This window comes from Mobula birostris, chromosome 8, assembly GCF_030028105.1.
Source record: "Mobula birostris isolate sMobBir1 chromosome 8, sMobBir1.hap1, whole genome shotgun sequence".
NCBI lineage: Eukaryota > Metazoa > Chordata > Chondrichthyes > Myliobatiformes > Myliobatidae > Mobula > Mobula birostris.
This window is the reverse complement of record NC_092377.1, coordinates 92,927,656-92,942,953: the sequence shown is the minus strand read 5'-3', so window position 1 is coordinate 92,942,953 and position 15,298 is coordinate 92,927,656. Positions and strand designations below refer to the sequence as shown.

At 42.3% G+C, this 15,298-nt stretch overlaps 1 protein-coding gene across 5 annotated transcripts in view; it reads right to left on the bottom strand.

The window, feature by feature from the left end:
- The window catches only part of entpd6 (ectonucleoside triphosphate diphosphohydrolase 6), a 77,488-nt gene that overhangs the window by 26,177 nt on the left and 36,013 nt on the right, over positions 1-15,298 (bottom strand). For 4 of the 5 annotated variants that reach the window (XM_072265666.1, XM_072265668.1, XM_072265664.1 and 1 more), the window contains 4 exons: positions 11,344-11,487; positions 7,042-7,117; positions 3,766-3,801; positions 2,925-3,013 (listed from right to left, as the gene is read on the bottom strand). In XM_072265666.1, coding sequence (XP_072121767.1) covers positions 2,925-3,013; positions 3,766-3,801; positions 7,042-7,117; positions 11,344-11,487 — 345 coding nt within the window. The remainder of the gene's footprint in view (positions 1-2,924; positions 3,014-3,765; positions 3,802-7,041; positions 7,118-11,343; positions 11,488-15,298) is intronic. The other variant, XM_072265665.1, reaches the window with a different exon arrangement.

The window sequence follows — 15,298 nt, the reverse complement described above, 5'->3', positions numbered from 1 at the left end:
TGGCTTAAGCTAAAATGGGATTTAATTTTTCTATAAGTAGGCTGAGTAGATTTAATTTAAAATGATTGTAAATTGATTTCAATTAATGCTATTTACAACATGAAAATTGATTGACAATTTTGAATAGGAAGTCACTAAAAACCAGAAGCCAAAGCAATATGAATAAAAATATAGCCACATTGGACATATCTGTAAAACACAGGGATTAAGAAAATAAAAAACAAGTAAATAACTAAATGAGAAAACTACAAAATATACTAAAACTTCACAATTTACTTCTAACCTACACAATCCACCTTTTGCAATGTTTACAGCAACAGCAAAGTGGCAGACCAGCAGCTTTTTACGGTGTGTAAAAATTCCTTCTTTGGAACACAAATTTCCCTCCAATTTTCTATTACACCAGTAGAGTTTATTCGCTCCCATAAGTCAGTCGACATTAGCAGAAGCTGGGGGAGGTAATTTGGGAGGGAGAGGCTAACGTCACAGCCCAAGTTGGGCAAGTCCATTCAATGCTCTGAAAACACACTTCACGTTCCTCATCAGCCTACTGTTCCCCCCCCCCGTACAATATAGCACTCACCACCAACCTACCGTCCTCCCCTCCATGCAATACAGTGCTCAGCAATTATCAACAGCCTCCCCATCTCGCATCGAAAACTGAGAATGGACTCGATCAAACAAACACAGTCCTACTGGACTGAGTGACCTTTACTGAGATTGCTAACGGAGCTGCTCGGTCACTGCCCACCATCGTGAGAGCTAGAATCACGTGGAATTCAAAAAATGATGTTTGTTTTTAATCACGATCTCTCGCAGAACCCCTAGCGACTTCTCGCGGATCCCCAGTTGGGAAACCCTGACCTAAAGGTTAATTTGCAGGTTGAGTCTGTGGTGAGGAAGGCAAATGTGATGTTAGCATTCATTTTTAGATGTCTAGAATATAAAAGCAAGGATATTATGTTAAGACTTTATAAAGCACTGGTGAGGCCTCACTTGGAGTATTGTGAGCAGTTTTGGGCCCCTTATCTTAGAAAGGATGAGCTGAAACTGGAGAGGGTTCAAAGGAGGTTCACAAAAATGATTCCAGGATTGAATGGCTTGTCATATGAAGAGTGTTTGATGGCTCTGGGCCTGTATTCACTGGAACTCAAAAGAATGAGGGGCAACCTCATTGAAACCTGTTGAATGGTGAAAGTGAATGTGGAGAAGATGTTTCCTATGGTCAAGAGTCTAAGAACAGAAGACCACAGAATTTCCATTCCTTTGAGAACAGAGATGAGGAGGAATTTCTTTTGTCAGAGGGTAGTGAATTTGTGGAATTCATTGCTACAGGCAACCGTGGTGGCCAAGTCTTTATGTATATTTCAGGCAGAGGTTGATAAGATTCTTGATTGGTCAAGGCATTGAGGAATAAGGGGATGGCAGGTGGGCAGGGCAGGAGATTGAGTCTCAGAGGAAAATGGATTAGCCATGATGAAATTGCTGAACAGACTCGATGGGCTAAATGGCCTAATTCTGCTCCAATATCTTATGGTCTTATGGACAATCAGTTGCCAAACTGACCTTTGGCTAGCTTTGATGTATCAACACCTGCCATGAAAACAGTATGTAGTTTTATAAAGGGGGTGTCTATGGGCTCCAGGAACAGAATATAGTTTTATAAAGAGGGGGTGTACAGACTCTGGGAACAGCATGTAGTTTTTATTAAGGGGGGTGTGTACAAGCTCTGGAAACCGTATGTAATTTTTACTAAAGGGGGTGTGTACCGGCTCTGGGAAGTGGGGGGGGGGGTGTACAGACTCTGGGAACAGCATGTAGTTTTTATAAAGGGGATTGTATGGGCTCTGTGTACAGTATGTAGCTTTTATAAAGGGGTGGTGTTTATCAGCTCTGGAAACAGTATGTAGTTTTTATAAAGGGGATTGTATGGGCTCTGGAAACAGCATGTAGTTTTTATGAAGGGGGATATGTATGAGCTCTGGAAACAGCATGTAGTTTTTACAAAGAGGGGATATGTATGAGCTCTGGGAATAGTATGTAGTTTTTATAAAGAGGGTGTGTACAGGCTCTGGGAACAGTATGTAGTTTTTTTTAAAGGGAGGTGTGTATGGGTCCTGGGAACAGAATGTAGTTTTTATAAAGGGGGATTTGTCTGAGCTCCGGCAACAGTATGGAGCTTTAATAAAGGAAGGTGTGTATGGACTCTGGAAACAGTATGTAGTTTTTTTTAAAAGGGAGATGCCTGGACTCTGGAAGTGTGTGTTGTGAGCAGTTCTCAATAGCATTTTTGCAAACCACTGGTACATTTACTTGCTCAGGCTATACTGCACGGTGCTGGAGTGCCATATCAAACCTTGAAATAAGTGTGATTTGAAGTGGTGTTGGGTTAAATACAGCATAACACTTTTAAAAATAAAATAAATTAGCTTAGCCTCAAAGAGAGCTGAACATTAAGGACTTTTGCACTCCATAGCTTTTAGCAGTAATTTATACCGCTCAGTGACAGACACATGTTGGCCTGCCTACAACCCACTGGTCTTCCAGTTTACAATGTACGAGGTAAACGCTGACTGCTACATTCCAGGGTACATGCTGAGGGGCACACTGAAGCTCCACCACAAATGCTTTTTGGGAAGGAGCAAATTTTAGGGATCTGCTGCTGCCACGCCCTACCCGCCCCGCAAAGCTCCTGAAACCCAATGAGTGTCACTGCGTTATTGCAAGGGAACATATTGGAGTGCTGGTAAATGAACGTAGAGAAAGAGACGTCCCGATTGTATTTACTTTACACATTATACATGTATACTCCTGGGAAAAAAAATTGGATGAAACAAAGTTACGTTCGACTAATCACATTCAGGCAGGTCACAACTCTGATCGCCACTCATGGAACAAGTTAGATATTCATATTCAAAACATACCTCACTGTGGGGCAAAAATGTGATTTGCGTAGAACCACCCCCAAGGTCAAGCATTCCAACAGCATCTTGCTTTGAATCTTGCAAGCTGTCTGAAATGAATACACTTCAATTGGTACTGCAATAATCAAACAAAAATCAAGCTCCCCCGAGAACGTATTTGAAACCAGAGCATGTAGCCTCATTCCTTCCCGTAAAGTGCAGATTTATTGAATGTGCTTGTGGTAAATCAACAACTACCCATACAATTCAAGGGAACATGTATATAAGGAACAAGAGACACCCTGAAGGATCTGGCTGCTGCTACGTGAGAAATGCTTACAGGAACACCAAGGTGATCCTTAAAAAGCAAGTACAGGTGAAGCGGGTAGGGACTTAAGACAAAACCATAGAACATTAAAAACAAGGAAGAGGTCTAATTTGGCAGAACACTGGAACGATTTCAAGAAAATGATTTCATCATCGAAAAGGGGAGAAGAAGAAACTCTAACAAAGATAAGTAGTAGTTTATCAAGAAGAGAGGAGTACAACAGAAATTATGCTATCTAAACAGGGCGTGCTAGGTATACAGTACAAATTTAATAGGTACACCAAACAAGTGACTAATTCTTGGCAACGTTCATAGACATTGAGCTGCCTAAGCTCTTTAATGCTTGTACTTGCCCACGAGACTTTCACATGGATTCAGCCAGGTAAAACACAACTGATGTGTAACTAAACAAAAACATCTTGGCTACATTAGGATTACAATCTCCTACGATTAATTCACTAACATTAACAGTCAGGAAAACTCATTTCTGTAGAATTCACAAAGCATCAGCAAGAAAACTCAACTTTTGCTTACCTGTTAAAAAGTTGACAGTAATCCATGCTGAAATACCTGCAATTCCAAAGCACTAGTTACAGGAAAGTAGGCAAAGAATCAGAAAGCAAGTATTTACTGATGGAAAGACCATCATATTGTGTCTGATAGTAAAATAATAAAAATGAAAAAAATTTACATTAAAATTCTGCATGTAAAATTTGAGAAATGTTTGAAGCGTTTCTGAGTTCTTTGGGCACAGAGCTCGGAAAAATCAACACAACAGACTTTTAACACCATAAATCAGCAAGTTGTTTTATGTCTCCCCTCTCGCTGTGAAACAGGGACACCTCTTTTTTTTCCCTTATTAGGGAAATGCTAATGCCCTTGAATGGAAAAATCCTCCAAAACATAGTGGATATAGCCCAGTCCATCACAGGAAAAGCCCTCCTGAACACTGAGCACTTGTAGAAAAAAGCATTGCCACAACAAAGCAGAATCCATCACTAAGGACACTCACATTCCAGGCCATGCTCAATTATCACTGATGCCAGCAGGAAGGAGGTACAGGAGCCTCAGGTCCCAGGTCCTTATTAGGGAGAGAGAGAGCCTCTGGTATGTCGAAAACTGGGTGAATGAGTAGTCTTTGGGGTATTGCAAGTCTGTGTATTTATTGATGCTTTGCTGCATGCTTGAGTGCTTGGTGGAGGGTGCCGATGCTTTTTATGTTGGTTTGGGGGAGGGGTAGTTGCTTTGCTGCTGCTAATGCATGGGAGGGGGAGCTGGGGGGGGGCTTTGGGGTTCTAGCATTTAACTGTCATTCATTCTTTGGGGCACTCCTCTGTTTTCATGGATGTTTGTGAAGAAGAACTTCAGGATGTATATTGTATACGTTTCTCTGACATTAAATGTACCTATTGAAACTATTGAAGTATGATATGCACAGGAGAAAACATTTGAAATTTTAACTCACATCATAGAATCACAGGAAACATAGCTCTTTGAAAAAAACTGTTTATCTGCATATTTTTGTTCCCCTTGGTCCAGATACTGCAAATTTACCTTTTTTATCCTTCTCCTCTGACCTCTCCCAATAACAAGACGTTTTCACCCAGAGAACTGGCACTCATTGGATTTTATTTTGTCTTTCGCACCACTCTTTGTAATCTCTAGAGCAGAGGTTCCCACCCCGTGCTTAATAGTTATTGGTCCATGGCATAAAAAACGTTGGGAATCATCTCTATAGAGACTTGTGCATGAAAGTGAGTTCAGCAGTTTCTAAGATACTCAAACCACCCTGTATGGCACCAACAATCATTCCATGGTCAAAGTTAATTAGATCACATTTCTGCCCCATTCTGATGTACTTACAGATATATAGTTATGATTTTACAGGACAGATAAGTAAAATTAAGCTGCATGGTACAGGTACATCTGGAAGACTACTCAAAACTATATTTGGACAATAGAATACAGGATCCTACCAGTAACAGGTAAACATTGGTATTATATTTTCCACATCAATTGATCAATTCTTATTTTTTAATTTTTAAAAATGTATTTTATTTAGAAATTCAGTGGGGAACAGGTCTTTCAGTCCCAACGAGCTGCAGCACACTGCAACCCACAGAACAATTGACAATGACTAATCAATCTACTAACTGGTACGACTTTGGAACGTGGGAGTAAACCGAACACCCAGAGGTTATGCACGTGTTCATGGGGAGGACGTACAAATTCCTCACAGTGCCGAAATTGAAAATCCGATGCTTCAAACTGTAATAGCATTCTGCTATCTGCAATGGCATCGTACCTTGAAACGGTCATTCAGATGGTCAGAGATATAAAGCAGAGAAACAGGCCCTTTAGCCTAGTTCATCCATGCTGACCCAATTGTCTTCCTGAACTAGTCCCACTTGCCTGTGTTTGGCCCACATCGCTCTAAATATTTCCTATCTATATACCTGTCCAAATACCTTTTAAAATTTGTAATTGTACTACTTCTGGCAGCTTATTCTGTATAACCTTCACCCTTTGTGAGAAAAACTTTTCCCTTAGATCTTAGAACATAGAAATCTACAGCACATTACAGGCCCTTCGACCCACAATGTTGTGCCGACCATTTAACCCACTCTAGAAACTGCCTAGAATTTCCCCACCGCATAGCCCCGTATTTTACTAAGCTCCATGTACCTATCTAAAATCTTCTTTAGAACTTTCTCCTTTCACCTTAAACCTAGGACCCCTATTTTTAGATTCCCCCTACGCTGGTAAAAATCCATTCATGTTATACAATTTCCCTCCCCCATGATTTTATAAACCGAAGGGCCTGTATTGTGCTGTAGGTTTTCTATGTTTCTAATGTCACACCTTTGCTCCATTAAAAAAAAAGTTTCGGCTTATCTAGTCTCTCCTTATAACTCAAGCCCTTAAGTCAGTGGTAACATCCTTAGGAATCGTTTCTGCATCCTCTCAAGCTTAGTCACTTCAAATAGTATGGTGATCAGAAGTGCACATAATATTCCAAATGTGGTCTCGTCAATGTCTGACCAGCTGTGATATGACATCCCGACTCCTGTACTCAATGCTCCATCTGATGAAGGCAGATGCCTCCTTCACCACTTTGCTACCCGTTTTGCCACTTCCAGGGAACAATGTAACTGTACCCAGAGCTTTCCCTGTTCTTCAACACTTTCCAAAGCCCTGCCATTCACTGAGTAACTTTTGCCTTGATTTAACTTCCCACTTGTCTGAGTTAAAATTCACCTTCCATTCCTTTGCCCATTTTCCCAGTAGATCTAAACTCTGTTGTAATTTTAGACAACCTTCTTCATTGTCTACCACACCACCAACTTTGGTGTCATCTGCAAAATTATTAATCATACTGCTTACATTCTCATTCAAATCATTGATAAACAGTATATGCCTAAGAACAGGGAACTCAACGCCAATCACTGCAGTGCACCGCTGGTCACAGGCCTTCAATCTGAAAAGTAACCATTCACTACCACCTCTAACTCCTTCCACCAACAACTTTATATCCATTTAGCAAGCCCACCCTGGATCCTATGGGATCTCACCTTATGGACACTTCTACCATGCAGGACCTTGTCTAAAGCCTTGCGAAGGTTCATGTGAACAATGTCTACTGCACCTGTTTAAGACCCATCCCCAAGCGATCACTGTCCTTTTGCAGGATCTATGTATTCTCCTTGCAACCTGTTCTTCAGTTATCCTTGCATAATCAGAAAATGCATCAGCAGCACTTAACTAACCAAGTATATGCATGTTAGACATAAATAACAGTCAGTACCCTACCTTCATCTGTCCCATCCATGATACTAACACAATCATTTGACACTCGGAAAGGACTTGATTGAAAGACTTCTTTCACCTGGAAGAAGGAATTCAGAAAAACACAGAAGAATTACTTTAATTACATTTTCCAATTGTACTTTTGATCCTAGCTATTTAGCAGACAGTGAATGGCTGCATCCAACATGCTTCAATAAACACATACATTTACAAGCTCAGAGTATAGTAGTGCTAGAAGTTAAACCTCTGCATTTCTTCTCGGCAGCCATAAAATGTGACAACAGATGAGTTCTACTAAATGGAGTTACTAATGCCCATTTTTATATGCACATGGCACAAAAAACAGGAACCATTGAAAAGCAAACAACAGGAATTCTGCAGATGCTGGAAATTCAAGCAACACACATCAAAGTTGCTGGTGAATGCAGCAGGCCAGGCAGCATCTCTAGGAAGAGGTACAGTCAACGTTTCAGGCCGAGACCCTTCGTCAGGACTAACTGAAGGAAGAGTGAGGAAGGGATCTGAAAATTGGAGGGGGAGAGGGAGATCCAAAATGATAGGAGAAGACAGGAGGGGGAGGGATAGAGCCAAGAGCTGGACAGGTGATTGGCAAAAGGGATATGAGAGGATCATGGGATCATGGGACAGGAGGTCCGGGAAGAAAGACGGGGGGGGGGGCGGGGGGGGGACTCAGAGGATGGGCAAGGGGTATATTCATATATTCAGAGGGACAGAGGGAGAAAAAGGAGAGTGAGAGAAAGAATGTGTGTATAAAAATAAGTAACAGATGGGGTATGAGGGGGAGGTGGGGCCTTAGCGGAAGTTAGAGAAGTCGATGTTCATGCCATCAGGTTGGAGGCTACCCAGACGGAATATAAGGTGTTGTTCCTCCAACCTGAGTGTGGCTTCATCTTTACAGTAGAGGAGGCCGTGGATAGACATGTCAGAATGGGAATGGGATGTGGAATTAAAATGTGTGGCCACTGGGAGATCCTGCTTTCTTTGGCAGACAGAGCGTAGATGTTCAGCAAAGCGGTCTCCCAGTCTGCGTCGGGTCTCGCCAATATATAAAAGGCCACATCGGGAGCACCGGACGCAGTATATCACCCCAGTCGACTCACAGGTGAAGTATTGCCTCACCTGGAAGGACTGTTTGGGGCCCTGAATGGTGGTAAGGGAGGAAGTGTAAGGGCATGTGTAGCACTTGTTCCGCTTACACGGATAAGTGCCAGGAGGGAGATCAGTGGGGAGGGATGGGGGGGACGAATGGACAAGGGAGTCGCATAGGGAGTGATCCCTGCGGAATGTAGAGAGAGGGGGGGAGGGAAAGATGTGCTTAGTGGTGGGATCCCGTTGGAGGTGGCGGAAGTTACGGAGAATAATATGTTGGACCCGGAGGCTGGTGGGGTGGTAGGTGAGGACCAGGGGAACCCTATTCCTAGTGGGGTGGCGGGAGGATGGAGTGAGAGCAGATGTACGTGAAATGGGGGAGATGCGTTTAAGAGCAGAGTTGATAGTGGAGGAAGGGAAGCCCCTTTCTTTAAAAAAGGAAGACATCTCCCTCGTCCTAGAATGAAAAGCCTCATCCTGAGAGCAGATGCGGCGGAGACGGAGGAATTGCGAGAAGGGGATGGCGTTTTTGCAAGAGACAGGGTGAGAAGAGGAATAGTCCAGATAGCTGTGAGAGTCAGTAGGCTTATAGTAGACATCAGTGGATAAGCTGTCTCCAGAGACAGAGACAGAAAGATCTAGAAAGGGGAGGGAGGTGTCAGAAATGGACCAGGTAAACTTGAGGGCAGGGTGAAAGTTGGAGGCAAAGTTAATAAAGTCAACGAGTTCTGTATGCGTGCAGGAAGCAGCGCCAATGCAGTCGTTGATGTAGCAAAGGAAAAGTGGGGGACAGATACCAGAATAGGCACGGAACATAGATTGTTCCACAAACCCAACAAAAAGGCAGGCATAGCTAGGACCCATACAGGTGCCCATAGCTACACCTTTAGTTTGGAGGAAGTGGGAGGAGCCAAAGGAGAAATTATTAACAGTAAGGACTAATTCCACTAGACGGAGCAGAGTGGTGGTAGAGGGGAACTGATTAGGTCTGGAATCCAAAAAGAAGCGTAGAGCTTTGAGACCTTCCTGATGGGGGATGGAAGTATATAAGGACTGGACATCCATGGTGAAAATAAAGCGGTGGGGGCCAGGGAACTTAAAATCATCGAAAAGTTTAAGAGCGTGAGAAGTGTCACGAACATAGGTCGGAAGGGATTGAACAAGGGGTGATAAAACAGTGTCGAGGTATGCAGAAATGAGTTTGGTGGGGCAGGAGCAAGCTGAGACAATAGGTCGGCCAGGACAGGCAGGTTTGTGGATCTTGGGTAGGAGGTAGAAACGGGAAGTGCGGGGTGTGGGAACTATAAGGTTGGTAGCAGTGGATGGGAGATCATTGAAAAGAACAAGTCTTGCTTTGTGTGTGAATTTCACTTGGGCCAATAAACAGTAAGGATTAAGCAGAGCAGCCATTGTCTGAGTGGACAGAGTTAGAGTGGGGAACTGAGGCTTTGGCAAGGAGGCACGGGTAGTGTTCTTTTTATGAAGTAGTTAACTGAAAAAAGACATCAAATAACAATTAATTAAAGCAGGGATGCAGGATCAGGTGATGTGAGTGTTGGTGGACCACGCTGTAGCTCTGGGTTCAAGTGTTCAGGAGCGCGGGCTCAGGGTCGATGACCTGGAATCTGAGCTTCAAACACTGCGATGCACCAGGGAGGGGAAGAGCTACCTGGATACTGTGTTTCAGGAGGCAAGTCATGCACATTAGATTAAATTCCTCAAATTCTGGCTGTGCCAGGGACAAGACCGTGACTGTGATTGAGGCAGATAGGGAGATTCTAGAAATAGTGCTAGAGGATCCTCAGCCCCTCTGCTTGCCCAACAAGCCTGAGATTGTTGCTCGTGTGGATGAGCGTGGGGCTGTAGGAAGGATGAGCAACCAAACCATGACAAATTGGCACAGGGTTAATAAGATCAGAGAGTTAAATGCATAGCTCATAGATCGGTGTGGGCGAACTGGGTTTGAATTTGCACCAGTACTGGGGAAGGAGGGTGCTATTCCAATGGGACTGGCTCCACCTAAACAAAGCTGGGACCAGGGTCCTGGTGAATCACATAACTAGGGCTGTCTGTGGATAAGGCTTTTAACTTAGTAGGGGGTGGGTACAACAGTTTGGAAAAGTATGAATAAAGAAATAGAGGAGAGTGAAGGAGAGGTTACTCAAGTCTGCAGAATAAAGAATAAGAAAAAATTTGAGAAAGGGAAAAAACTTCAGACTACACGGAGACAAAATTGAAAAGGTTGATGAATACAGGGCTCAAGGTGTTATATATGAATGTAACATAGATGATCTTATAGTGCAGTTAGAAATTAGCAGGAATGATGTTGTGGCTATCACATCGTTGTGTTTCAAAAAAGATCACAGCTCAGAGCCTAACATCCAAGGATACATACACATTATACTGAACAGACAAGTAGATGGGGTGATGCATTAACATCAGATAACATCCTAGAAGCTATAGCTTTTGATTATCTGTTTAAAAATAAATTGATTATACCTACATTCAACATTTTAACTACTTGGTTTATGCTTATATACAGTACATCATTTGTACAGTAAGGTAAAGCATACAATCAGAATAGGTTCTGATGAAAGATCATGACAGTTCACTGTTTTTATCTTCACTGATGGTGCTTGACTTTTTGAGTAATTCCAGCATTTCCTGTTCTTATTTCAAGTCACTGTACCTGTTGAGTGAGAGAGCGCGAGTGGGTTCAGTGAGTCAGTTTCTTACACTCAGTGGGTCATTAATCTCTGGGACTCTGTCAAACGGAAGTGGAAGCAAAGTCTTTGAATGCTTCACCCCAAAGGTACAAAGATACACAATAAAAAGAACGAAGGATTATTGTACAGCCAAGGCTAAAATCAGATCAGTCATGATCTTATTTAATGGCAGAAGCTGAATGATCTACTCCTCCCAATTCTTATGCTTATATGTAAAAGGAGTTTCAAGCTAGGAGAGGAAAGAATGCAAGTGATTCATTTGTTATTTAAATAAGCAGGGTTCACAGTTTGGAAATCAAAGAACCATGAAAAAAGAATTCACTGTAGCATTTAAAGATTACAACCTTTGAAAGACTGATTCGAATACTGCATGGTTTACTTTTTTAACAATATCCTATAAATAGGCATAATGGGAATTTTCTAAACGAACTACTTTATTCAATGCTAATAAATACAATAAGGAGGTTACCTTGTCTAGTAAAAGCTGGGCTTTTACTCCAGGTAAAAGCCGTAACCCAGCCGTGGCTTTTAATACTAAAGGAGTGCTTGACCAATGGTCATAAGGAACTGATTCTTTGGCAATCTCCAGCAGATCTTGAATTCCCTTTGTGCTCTACAATACAAAAGCAAAATATAGCCAACAGTGATAAACTAGATTTATTGATCAAGGAATGCATTTGTCTAGAAACATTTATGGTACTTAGAAAATTACAAACACACTTTTCCTACTTATTGGCTACACAAATTTAGTAACTTACTCAAGAGAATTATGAGGCTATGCTACTGGATGGATCTATTGTTAAAAGATTAGGAAACTGAGGGCTATTTGGAAGAGGCACAGAAGAGCTGAGGCCTGGGCAGATCAGTCATGATCATACTGAATGCACGGCAGGATTAAGTGACTGAGTGATTTACTCCTGTTCCTATTCTCTTGTACTTAACTTAGTATAGAAAGTCACATTAGTTGTAGGAGTCTATTTGATTCCATCTCTTTCAATAAGAGTGTTGTGGTTGATTAAGTTTCCATCACCATTTTGTTTGAAACAGTGCTTTTATATTTCAGAATAACCCCACTCCCAGGTTGAAGGATCAACACCTCATATTCCACCTTGGTAGCCTCTAACCTGACAGCATGACAATGGTTTTTCAAATTTCTGGTAGTCTCTTCCCTCTCCATCTTTCTCTCTTTCTCCATTCTGGCTTCCCTCTTATCCCTTCCATCATCTTCCTCTAGTGCCACTCATCCTTCCCTTTCTCCCATGGCCCACTCTCCAACAGACTCCTCCTTCTTTAGCCCTTTACCTTTTCCACCTATATCCCAGCTGCTCACTCCACCCCTATCTCCCCATCCACCCCATTTTTCCTCCTAACCTGCTTTCAGCTATCACCTGCCAGCTTGTACTCCTTCCCCTCTCCCTCAAACTTTTTATTCTGTTTTCTCCTCCCTTCCTTTCCATTTCTGATGAAGGGTCCTACCCAAAACATTGACTGCTCACAGAGTCTTCATAGATGCTGCCTGACCTGCTGAGTTCCTCCAGGATTTTGTATGTGTTACACAGAAATCAGTCCTCGTGATGCAAGCTTTGCTGGAGAGGAAACACTTGTCATCCACTCTTCAAGGCTCAGGGTAGTGGTGAGGCTCCTTGAACAGTTGTTGTCTTTATGTGGTGAATGCCGCAATACTCTGATGGAGCGAACTTTAGATCTCAACTCATCAACATTAAAATAAAGCCACAAAAGGTCCCAAGTTATTTGCTATTTAATTTATGATTTGTAAGGCTCAATTCTGCAGTTTCTTATGTTAAAATCCAATCTAATACATACTTGCAATACTCTAGTTCTAGCTCTGAGTTCAAGAGTAAAACACTCAAATATTCTTTAACTGAGGTACTATTTTTCAATCTTAAAGCTACCACTAAAATAGGATTATATTGCCTAAGGATTACATTTGCTTCCTGATTATTACTTGCAGCTAGATGCCATACAAAATAAGTTTGCTCACAGACATTTTTACAGTAACTTCAAGGTAGCAACATATCCCGTATGTCTTTACAGAAACAGCTTCAATTAAAATTTAACATTGAACATACAAGACACGAGGACAGATGACCAGAAGGTTAGTCAAAGAGGTTTTTTGAGAAGCAGGAAGGTACAGAGAAATTCAGGAACAGTGACCTTTAGTTGCTACAGAAATGGAGCAATTAAATTCAGAGAAGATCAACATCTAGAAAGTGACAGAAGACAAGGGTGCCATGGTAGTGTAGCGGTTAGCATGACGCTATATAGTTCTAGGTGTCGGGAGTTCCCTCCCACAGTCCAAAGATGTACTGGATAGGTTAATTGGTCATTGTAAATTGTCCCATGACTGGTTTAGGGTTAAATCAGGTTTGCTGGGGGTTGCTGGGCACATAGCTCAAAGGGCTAGAAGGGCCTATTCTGCGCCATATTTATAAACAAACAAACAAAGTCAAATTTCAGAGAAATCAGAGCAGTGGAGCACAAGCCCTTCGGCCCACAATACTATACTGATCTTTTAATCAACCTAAACCGTACCTCCTAAATATCCCTCTATTTTTTGCTCATCCATGTGCCTATTCAAGAGTTTCTTAAATGTCCTCAATATATCTGCTTCTACCACCAATCCTGGCAGCACATTCCACCCACTCACCATTCTCTGTGTAATAAACCCACCTCTGACATCCCCTTATATAGTCCTCCAATCACCTTAAAATTATGCCCCTTATATTAGCCATTTCTGCCCCAAGGTTCCTGGCTGTCCACCCGATCTAGATCATCAATTCCTTCAATGCTGGATTTGAAATGAGAGAAGATATTGAGCAGAGTGGGTGGATCTTGAGCTTGAGAGAGTGAGAGTCAATTTTACTGAAAGCCAAGTGGACTGGTCAGATTCTGAGTTATGTTTCCTCTGACTGGGTTGTTCAGAACCAGAATTCAGGACAGAGATAAGAAATAAAAACAGAAAATGCTGAAACTATTAAAAACGCAGATGCCTGATCAGCTGAGTTTTTCTAGCATTTGCAGGTACTGTATTGTTTGAACAGAAATAAAAAGACACTTCTTCTTCCAGGAGATTGTAAACCTGTAGAATTCTCTACCCCAATGGACTGTGGAGGATCAGTCACCTAGTATATTTAAGATAGAGACTGGTAAGTTTTAGGTATTAAGAGAGTTACAAGAGATGGTATTAGCGCAGAAGAGCAGGACAGAGCTCGAAAGATCAATCATGATCCTGGTGAATGGCAGAGCAGGCATCAGGGGCTGAATGGCCTATTCCTTACTACAGAGATAGGAAGAGCATGTGATTCTTTTCCTTTCCCCCAACCATCAAAAGTCAAATCTTTGCATTCTCTCCTAGCTACACCCCACCATGCAATGACCCCTACACTTGAGGTATTGGATGACCCCACCAATCCTACCAAGTCAAGAAGCTGTATTATCTTATGGCCCAACTTAGGAGCACTACCCAACTTACTGAAAATCACAAACAATCTGTTGGAAGAACTCAGCAAGTTGAGTAGCATCTGTGTATGGAAAGGAATTCACATTTCGGGGCAAAACACTGCATCAGGGCTGAGATGGTCAGTATAAAGTGGGGAGTGGTAAGACAGGAGCCTATAGTAATTGGTGAATGGAGCAGGGGTAGGAGATGACAGATGGGTAGTGTCAGGCTGGAGAGAGAAAGAGTTGGAAGACAGTGGCAGGTGAATGATAGAGGGAAGTTATGGGAAGGGGGAGGGGGAAGAGTGGAAGAAAACACAATAAAGACAGATAAAACAAGATAGGGAGCATGAAGACTGACAAGCAACACACATCAAAGTTGCTGGTGAACGCAGCAGGCCAGGCAGCATCTCTAGGAAGAGGTACAGTCGACGTTTCGGGCCGAGACCTTTCGTAAGGACTGACGAAGACTGGCAGTCTGATTTGCATTAATTAGAAACAATGGGAAAAGAATGTCGATAAGCATGGATTTTTAGATTTCCCATCTGAAGTTCTGCCAAAACCTATGAGTGGTATAAATAGGGTAAATGCAGCAGACTTTTTCCATTGAGGTTGGGTGAGACTACAATTGGAGGTCATAGGTCAAGGGTGACAATGAAATGTTTAAGGGGAACTTCTTCACTCAGAGGGCGGTGAGTGTGTGGAATGAGCTTCCAGGACTAGGGATATTAGGTCGATTTAAGATAAATTTCAAAAGGTACATGGGTAGGAGGGGTATGGAAGGCTATGGTGTGGGTGCAGGTCAATGGAACTAGGCAGATAAATGGTTTGGCACAGACTAGATGGGCCCAAGGGCCTGTTTCAGTGCTCTGGTGTTCTATTACTCTAATCATCATCAGGTTCCTGAACTGGAGTCAATAACTTCACTCACTACATCTCCAAACAGATTTCGCAACCTACAGACT